This window comes from Haliotis cracherodii, unplaced genomic scaffold (genome assembly GCF_022045235.1).
Source record: "Haliotis cracherodii isolate W230 unplaced genomic scaffold, xgHalCrac1.p SCAF_23, whole genome shotgun sequence".
Classification (NCBI taxonomy): domain Eukaryota; kingdom Metazoa; phylum Mollusca; class Gastropoda; order Lepetellida; family Haliotidae; genus Haliotis; species Haliotis cracherodii.
Genome location: NW_027266279.1, coordinates 9,024,505 through 9,034,378, shown reverse-complemented (window position 1 = coordinate 9,034,378; position 9,874 = coordinate 9,024,505). Strand labels below are relative to the sequence as shown.

The 9,874-nt window shown below is 43.6% G+C and overlaps 1 protein-coding gene across 3 annotated transcripts; it reads left to right on the top strand.

Moving 5' to 3' along the window:
• Positions 1–183: 183 nt before the first annotated feature.
• On the top strand, positions 184–9,796 carry LOC139471620 (myogenesis-regulating glycosidase-like). Of its 3 annotated transcripts, none has more exons than XM_071254007.1 (2): positions 184–493; positions 6,740–9,796. In XM_071254007.1, the coding sequence occupies exon 2, from the start codon at positions 6,753–6,755 to the stop codon at positions 8,769–8,771; it is 2,019 nt and encodes a 672-aa protein (XP_071110108.1). In that variant the 5' UTR covers positions 184–493; positions 6,740–6,752; the 3' UTR covers positions 8,772–9,796. The 3 variants fall into 3 exon arrangements, with proteins under 3 accessions (XP_071110108.1, XP_071110110.1, XP_071110109.1); XM_071254009.1 differs by lacking the exon at positions 184–493 and adding an exon at positions 649–727; XM_071254008.1 differs by lacking the exon at positions 184–493 and adding an exon at positions 4,394–4,548.
• The last annotated feature ends 78 nt before the right edge of the window (positions 9,797–9,874 follow it).

Sequence of the window (9,874 nt, the reverse complement as noted above, 5' to 3'; positions counted from 1 at the left end):
GGGACCAGGTGGCACATTCGAATCAATTTTAAAGATTTGGAACCTTCAGAAATCATCTCTTTAAATTTAACCCTATCTCCCTGTCTATTCAGTTTTAAAAAATGTGACGAGAAATGGAAAATATTTTTAACCCGCCTTATGCAAATACGTGATATTTATCTGTGGATTAACTCAGAAAAAAACCTCTCACGTCATCGACTTGTATGCTGCGGCGGCACCTATTATGTATCCCGATAGTGTAATGCATCCGTGCTCCTTTAAATAACGCAGATAGCGCTACCCAGTGATACCCACGACAATCTTCAGTGAAAGCGTGAAATAACAGCATAGATTCGCCTGTCAGGGATATCGCCTCAACATTCGGGTCAATTCTTTAACAAACGCTTAACAACAACTTATTGAAGTGTTTGCAAATACACGTCCATGTAATAACCCGAGCGGGCGGAACGGGAGACAGTCCTTTTCAGTGAGGCGACAGCGAGATACTACTTTGGTAAGTACTCTATTATACATACAACGGGTTATGTCGTAACCACTATAGCCCCTACTGAATGTCGATAAACACACCGGTACATACATGTTATCTGCCACACTACGCTACCTCGCTAACCACTGACATTACAACACTGTCGATGTGCATTCACGATAGCTGCTGAACAGATGCTCACATTGATATATATCCCCTTTCAAACCGGAATCGCCTAGTGTCAGCTGTGCTGTGTCAGTGGTAAGGCTATTTCCGGCTTCCTTATGCACATGCACTATAATAAATAGATAATAGTTTACTTAAATATCGCAGTTTTGATAGTCGGGGGAAAATATCTAAATGTTGTGTTGACCTTTCCCTATGAAGAGGCATTGAGCTGGTGGTTCGGTTTGCTCGTACGTACCGTACATATACCACAGCAGACAACTGAATCAGGAATGATATGTTACTACTAGTAAGATTTAAGAAAGCGTTGAGGACCTTTCGTTGTGTTTGTTTCAATCTTTCAAATATTTCAAGAACACCAAATCTGTTCATTTCGTTTCTCCTCATGTTTAATATATGTTTACTGGTTTCTGTCAACGCATCATTTGTTCAGAATTTCGTTTCTAATCTTCATGTCACTGGCTACTGAGCAAGATGCGATTTCATGGGGTGGTGTTAGGCATGAATACACGGGTCCTAAACTGGAGTCGATTGCTTCGATTGATAATCAAGAATTTTTTTAAGCACTGACGTCATATCATTGCACATTCTAATAAGCCTTTAGCCTTTTATAGGTAGAAATTTAAACAATTCTACCATTGGCACCCTACACTTTAAGGGGCAGATTAATGGTTAAAGCGTTCGCTCGTCACGCCAAAGGGGCGGGTTCGATTCCCCAGATGGGTACGATGTGTGAAGCCCATTTCTTGTGAACCCCTCCTGCTTTTGCTGCAAGAGTGCTAAACACTGCGATAAAGTGAGTCACTCATAGATCACTGAACGTTGAGTGTATGTTCCGCCTGAATAGAAACGTTAGTTTGATGTAACATGCTGTCTGTAATGTTGATACACTCGTATTCAATTATTCTAATAACCGCATTTTTTTGCAACCAGACGCAGAATTATTTGCGTCTAATTTTAATTTGTATATAAGTATACGACGCAGGAGGCTGGGTCCGGTAAACCCTTGCTATGCAATGTTTGCGTGGTCACTTGTCAAAGGCGAGAAGCCGGACTTTACACCACTGAAACAAACGCAAACACAGAGGCAATGAATGCTATGACCTCATACGAACTAACTTTGGGCATTTATTTCATTTGACTACACTCCTTTGAAACATATAATCATCGTATACTGCCGTATGCACAAGCACCATTGTCATGAATGCTGTGACCGGATTTGCAGACAAGTCCAAGCATGAATTCAAAGGTTGATACTTTGTATTTGATCATGGAGTATTTCCTATGCATATCTGTAGATTTTAATAGGTGCTGAAATTTCCGATTTCCGTGCCTTGGAAAGTTATGTTTCGATTCCGTATATCAAGGGTATGTATTTCAATAGATGTATATGCTCATATTACTGGTACTAATACAAGAGGGTAACAGATGTTTCCACAACTAATATTGGGTTCTTATTATGCCTCAAACTGAGATTGACCAATCAGAAGCAGAACTACTGACCCCCATATGAGCCCGTATGCCGTCAGTAACAATCCAAGATGGTTGTTACTGACCTGATATGAGTCCGTATGCCGTCAGTAACAATCCAAGATGGCCGTTACTGACCTGATATGAGACCGTATGCCGTCAGTAACAATCCAAGATGGTTGTTAGTGACCTGATATGAGTCTGTATGCCGTCAGTAACAATCCAAGATGGCTGTTACTGACCTGACATGAGTCCGTATATCGTACGTAACAATCCAAGATGGCTGTTACTGACCTGACATGAGTCCGTATATCGTACGTAACAATCCAAGATGGCTGTTACTGACCTGATATGAGTCCGTATGCCGTCAGTAGAACCCACCTCACATATTTCACATGAACATTTCACAGAAATTCGTTATTCGACACTGGTTTGTGTTTTAACATAATTAATTGTTATGTGCAAGGACGTTAATGTTTTTGTATTTTTATCACTTTCGTGACTTTGATAAAGTTAATATAAAGTTAAAATTATCAACAACGTTTGGAGAGTAGTTTCCGTTTGACCTTCAACGTCCTAGGTTGTAAGTGTTAAGTTTTGAGGTTTAAGTTTTCACATGACATGTGCGACAAAGATATTTTTGTGCTAACCTAATATGACACCGTGTACGGTAACTAAAGACGCCATTGCTAGTAATATTGCTTTATTTTCACATATGCTGATTCCTTTACTATAGAGGCTCAGAGAAGCTCACAATGCTGAGGTCCTGGCTAAGCAAAACAGTATTACACAAGCCGACGCGTTCCCATTCGACCCTGGCTTTCTCACATTGCTTGTGCACAACATTGCTTGGGTTTACATTGCTAGTGTACAAAGCTGCTTCAGTTAACAATGCTAGTGTACAACAATGCTTGGGTGTACATTGCTAGTGTACAACATTGCTTGGGTTTACATTGCTAGTGTACAACATTACTTGGGTTTACAATGCTAGTGTACAGCGTTGCTTGGGTTTACATTGCTAGTGTACAGCGTTGCTTGGGTTTACAATGCTAGTGTACAACATTGCTTGGGTTTACAATGCTAGTGTACAACATTGCTTGGGTTTACAATGCTAGTGTACAGCGTTGCTTGGGTTTACAATGCTAGTGTACAACATTGCTTGGGTTTACAATGCTAGTGTACAACATTGCTTGGGTTTACAATGCTAGTGTACAGCATTGCTTGGGTTTACAATGCTAGTGTACAGCGTTGCTTGGGTTTACTTTGCTAGTGTACAGCATTGCTTGGGTTTACAATGCTAGTGTACAACATTACTTGGGTTTACAATGCTAGTGTACAGCGTTGCTTGGGTTTACATTGCTAGTGTACAGCGTTGCTTGGGTTTACATCGCTAGTGTACAGCGTTACTTGGGTTTACATTGCTAGTGTACAGCGTTGCTTGGGTTTACATTGCTAGTGTACAACATTGCTTGGGTTTACAATGCTAGTGTACAGCGTTGCTTGGGTTTACAATGCTAGTGTACAACATTGCTTGGGTGTACATTGCTAGTGTACAACATTGCTTGGGTTTACAATGCTAGTGTACAACATTGCTTGGGTGTACATTGCTAGTGTACAACATTGCTTGGGTTTACAATGCTAGTGTACAGCATTGCTTGGGTTTACAATGCTAGTGTACAACATTGCTTGGGTTTACAATGCTAGTGTACAACATTGCTTGGGTTTACAATGCTAGTGTACAGCATTGCTTGGGTTTACAATGCTAGTGTACAACATTACTTGGGTTTACATTGCTAGTGTACAGCGTTGCTTGGGTTTACTTTGCTAGTGTACAGCATTGCTTGGGTTTACTTTGCTAGTGTACAACATTACTTGGGTTTGGAGTGCTAGTGTTTCCGCAAGTCATGTATCGGTAGGTCATGTATCAGTAGGTCATGTTTTGGTAGGTTAAGATTATTTCACACAAGTAGCGACGTGCGTGCGTGTAGCTGCTTGCTACAGTCCGGAATTATGCTGGGTTTATAGTCACTGTGCCCGCCAGCCCGCTCAGTTACCATGCCGCATTGTAATATGGGTATCCTCAAACTCAACGGGTCCGACAAATATCCCAATGGTAACAACGAGCACAGTAATTTAACGTCTGTGGCATGACTCAAATATTTATCAGACCGCGGAGACATGGTAGAACATTGCAGACTGGAGTAAATCGGAATTCACCTATTCACCTATTCACCATGAAGTGCGGCGAGTCGTGTATAGGACATTCCACTTTAACGCAGTTGCAACACCGACTGTGTCATTGTGTTCAGAGGATAACAAGGTTGAGTGACGTGACCTTGAGTAACATTTCATTTCGTGCACCGTTTGACCTTCCTAAAGCATAATATTATTTAAATATTGATGGTGACAGAGCAGCGGCAACCAAGGTCAGTTAATTGTTATAATTGCATGTTCCTGGTACCATGGTCCAATTGCATATGGCGCTGTGGTGTTTAACAGCCGTAACTAGGTTACATGTGTCGTTGTGTTTTATGACATTATTCCGTACACGTCGCAGTATAATCACGTTGTCTAGGTTTCTGTGTTGACGATGATGATGTTCTCAAACTGAATTATATTTACCATTCTTATTTATCGATATGAGTGCATTATTGAAATTAAATATTCCATTCAGTTTGGCCATGGTTAAAAAAATTGTAATGTTGAAAACTGTAGCTGTCTAGAATTATGACACTGGGAACGGAATTCGAACGAATGTTCAATTATATATGTATGGGGCTGCCATGCCAAAGGGGAGTGGCTCACATTTACTGCCGGGCAAAAGAAAAACAAAAAGGGGCGGCGGGGTAGCCTGGTGGTTAATGCGTTCGCTTGTCACAGCGAAAACCGGGTTTCGATTCCCCACACAATGTGTGAAGCACATTTCTGGTGTCCCCCGCCGTGATATTGCTAAAAACACTCAATCACTCACTCAAAGCACGGGGGTCACGGGTGGCCCAGTCGTCTAAGGCGCCGCGATTCGCTTCGCAGAGTTGCGTCCCTTGGTCACGCCAGAAACCTATGTATTGTGGGTTCGATTCCCGGTTCGCCCCAAATATGTTTCTAGGTTTGTCAGCACCATACCTGTGCTCGTGGGTTTCACCGAAGTGGTAAACGTCTTAGACCTGCATCACTTCGGGCTTTCCTCCCACATTAAGCTGACACGCCGTGATATAACTGGAATACTGTTAAAAGCGGCGTCAAACCCAACTCACTCCCTCACTCACTCACTCAAAGCACACGAAAGTTGGTCCTTAAGTTTGCAGTGTTTCGCAGGCTGCTTTCAGCCTAGTAAAGTTTTGATGACGTTCGTAATCTTTAAGTCAAATCCAGTTTTTAAGTGGGGTGTGGGGCGGGATGTTGGGGTTTTCAAAATTACTGCTATATGAACTACTTAATAAGCATCAATGACTAAGGAAATCCACAAACAGCAGACAATGTGACCTTGTGGTGTAAAGATAGCAAGTGAGCTATACCCAAAGGCTGGAAGACCTTAAGTAAAACGTGTCCTATATACGTCACAATTGAATTCCCTGCACGAGACAGAAATGTTTTAACTTCTGTACCAATTTGAATCAGTGTGTATAAAACCCCAGTGACTCTAAAAAAACACAGCCTTGATGAAAGCCGATTCCCCACATGGGTATAATGTAAATCCATGTCTGGCGTCCCCCACCGTGATATTGATAGAATATTGCTTAAAGCAGCGAAAGGTGAGGTGAGGTGAAATTGGGTTTAACGTCGCGTCCAAGATTATTGCACTTATATAGCGACGTGCATGCACGTGTGTGTGTGTGTGTGTGTGTGGCTGCTTGTACTAGTCCGGGCTGATGCCCATTTATAGTGCTAGCCCACAGATATACCATGCCGCAGTTTAACATGAACACCACACTCAGACACAGTATACTGACTCCGAGCCGACCAGTCCTTGTTTTAGCCCCTTAATGCCGAGCGCCAGACAGGGTAATAACAAGTACCATCTTTTAACATCTTTTGGTATAACGCGGCCGGGATCGAACCCCGGACCTTCCGCTCTCCAGGCGGACGCTCTACCACTAGACCACGGAGGCGGTCCTTAAAGCAGCGAAAGACCAAAGGCACTCTCGAACAACTCTCGAACATCCGAACAACATGAAACGCAAGTCACTCATCCATCCTGTGTGAAAATTATGCCTTTGCATTATGGACCGCCCCGCTGGTCTTGTGGACAGAGGGTCTTCCCGGGGAGCGGAAGGTCGGTGGTTCGATCCCCTGGCCGCGTGATATCGAAAGATGATACGTGTTGTTGCCTTGCGCCTGGCATTCAGGGGGTAAAAAAACACTCGCCGGCTCGAATCAGTATACTGTGAATGGAGTATCCAAGTTAAATTGCGGCATGGTATCTCAGTGTGCTCGCCCAATGAGACCAGCACTGTGTCCGCACACGCACATGCACACACACACACACACACACACACACACGCGCGCGCGCGCAAGTACGTTGCTATATGCAAGTTCAATAATCTTGAACGTGACCTTAAACCCCATTTCACCTCACCATTATTATTATGTCAATTAGTTTTTCATGTCTCTTTGCAGGCTGCATTAAATCATGGCCGGTCGTGACAGTACTTTAGCAGCATACCTGGCCGTGGCACTTATCGGGACAATTCTAGCTTACTATGGGGGTGTTTGGTTTAAACACTATGGAGGAAAGTGTGTTGATCGGGCCATAAAAGATCTGACATTGGACAGTTATTACACATTGAGAATATACGACTCATTTTCTCACCTGAAACCCGCGTTAATTGGCAGAATCGGTCTGGACACTGAGAGCTCCGACTTCAGAGATTGTGGCATCGGAGGTGACGTTAATGCGTTGTGTGTGGATCAGATAGGGAAACAACAACTGCAGGTCGTGCGCACTGAGGAGGAAAATGTCGTCTGCTATGACGTGAGAAGAAAGGCTCTGCAAACTGTGTCCCAAGAGATTAAGGATTGCTTCAGTATGTCCAGAGCGCAGTGGTACGGCGGTTTTCAGCACGTCCATCAACCTTGGCCTCTGAATGCGATGAATTTGGACTTGCAGCCTTTCGTATCCACAGACATGTTTACTCACAAGTCAGACATAGGTGGCGTTGTGGAACGTTATTTCATCAATTCAAACGGCGTAGGTATACGTATAAGTAACGACGTCCCCCTGTACGTTAGCATGAATCAGTCTGGAGACGGGGAAGTGTGCCTTGTCAGCAAATCACAAGGTTACCCCTACATGAGCAACAAAAACGTCCTCCCCGAACTCAACTACACCATCTGCCGAGCGTCAAATATCAAGCTCCTTCACGACGCCATGTCAAGACGGTACATTGACCGTCCAGAGAACATACCAGATGAGAAGATGTTCAGGTTCCCAGTGTGGTCAACGTGGGCGCAGTTTAATAAAAACATCAACGAAACACTTCTAATGGAATTCGCGAAGGCTATCAAAGAAAATGATTTTTCCTATTCGCAAATCGAAATCGATGATGACTGGACCCCACTTTACGGAGATCAGGAATTCGACATTAGAAAGTTTCCAGATCCTGGTAAAATGATCCGGACATTGAACAACATGGGGTTCAGAGTGACGGTGTGGGTGCACCCTTTCATGGACGTCAACTCCAAGGCTTACAAGGAAGCAGCGAGGGAGAAACATGTCGTCATGACAACCGACGGCTCCGCCCCAGCCTTGGTGAAATGGTGGAACGGGGATGAAGCTGGATTGCTGGATGTTACCAATGGCAACGCCGTACAGAGATTCCTGGACAGACTTAGGAACCTCAGGGCCTCACACAACGTCAGTTCCTTTAAATTCGACGCTGGTGAAGCCTTTTACTACCCAAGGTCATACTCCATTAAATCACCCTACCCTAACCCCGAGAACTATGCACGCCTGTGGGCAGATCTGGCATATCAATCAGACACTGCAGTTAGACACCAGGAAGTTCGGGTAGGGTGGACATCGCAAAAGTATCCTATTTTCGTTCGTCTTTTTGATAGGATGTCTTCTTGGGGTTATGATACTGGTCTTAAAACTGTCATCCCAGCCATCCTTACATTTGGTATCCTTGGTTACCCGTTCGTGTTACCCGATATGATTGGTGGGAATGCGTACCAAGACGACATCACCTTCTCTGGAGGGGCCTATCCTGAAAGGGAGCTATTCATACGATGGTTGCAAGTGAATACTTTTTTGCCTGCTGTTCAGTTTTCAATTGCGCCCTGGATCTACGATGCGGAGGTAGTTACTATTGCTAAAGCACAGATGAAACTACGTAAAAGATATGCAGACACAATTATTTCATTAGCGAAAGAGAGTGTTAAACAGGGTAGTCCAATTATACGACCACTTTGGTGGATCAGCCCTGAAGATGAAATCGCCCTTACGACTGATTCCGAGTTTTTACTTGGGGACGACCTTCTCGTGGCCCCTGTCTTAGACAAGGGAGCTAACTCCCGAGACATTTATCTACCAAGGGGATTATGGGTAGATCAGCTCAAGGGCGATAAAAAGCAGGGACCAGTATGGTTGAAGGATTACCCAGCTGAAATAAAAGACCTCCCACATTTCACAAGACAAAGAGATACTTAAAGTGCAAGTCTCGTTGGTGTATACAACTTTGCAGAATAAGGTAGATCGTGACATCGTTAATGCAAATACTGCATTGAAAATATCGAAAGCGGCGCGTAAATAAGGGACATTTGTACTCTAGTATTGTCTATCAATTGCAAAGGCTGAAACGAAAATACAGCGGAGGCTGAGGCTTTACATACAGAGGCTCCATATAAGGTCATGTTGGAGGACAAGTCGTCCAAAATTACACACTTGATCGCATAAGCATGACCTTCCATTTGCATCCTAATGAGCAAGCCTGTCATAACAAAGCGAACCTATTCTCCTCCCGTTTTAACCCTAAGACATTCTCCTTTTTACAATTAAACAATGACCATTTGTATACAGTATTTCCCTCCGTATGGGTGGGATAAAAAGATTTTCATGGTGAGAATACGATGAGCGAATATGCTATTTCTTCAATTATTGTGTTTATTGTTCTCTTTTCGGTACATTGAGTTTGTTTTTGGACTCTTCTTTGTTTATAATATTCGCTGATCTGTGTATAAAATGATAAAGCATCGATCGTGCTTACTTCGTTCCTTTCTGTGGTATCGTGAGCTCAAATCGATCATAACCTGCCGATATGTCCGATTCTGCCAATAGTTTTTGAGTGAGTGAGTGAGTTTGGTTTTACGCCGCTTTTAGCAATATTCCAGCAATATCACGGCGGGGGACACCAGAAATGGGCTTCACACATTGTACCCATGTCGGGAATCGAACCCGGGTCTTTGGGGTGACGAGCGAACGCTTTGACCACTAGGCTGCCCGACAAACCCCAATAGTTTTCGAGTTATCGTGGGATGTGAATGTTTCTGTGCCGTACATGCATTCATGCTGATGTATGGCAGTTGTGTTCATGTTGAAATACCATATAGCCCCATGACCGAGTCAAGATCCGCTGGTTGAGGGTTAGAACCCCAGAACTGTCCATATCTAGTGCCATGGTCTATCGACACCATAGCCTTTCTCGTGGACTTCGTCAACATTTCACACGTCAACGTCCTACGATTTAGGGCTTCCTCCCAAGATGAGTGAGTGAGTATGGTTTTACGCCGCTTTTAGCAATATTCCAGCAATAT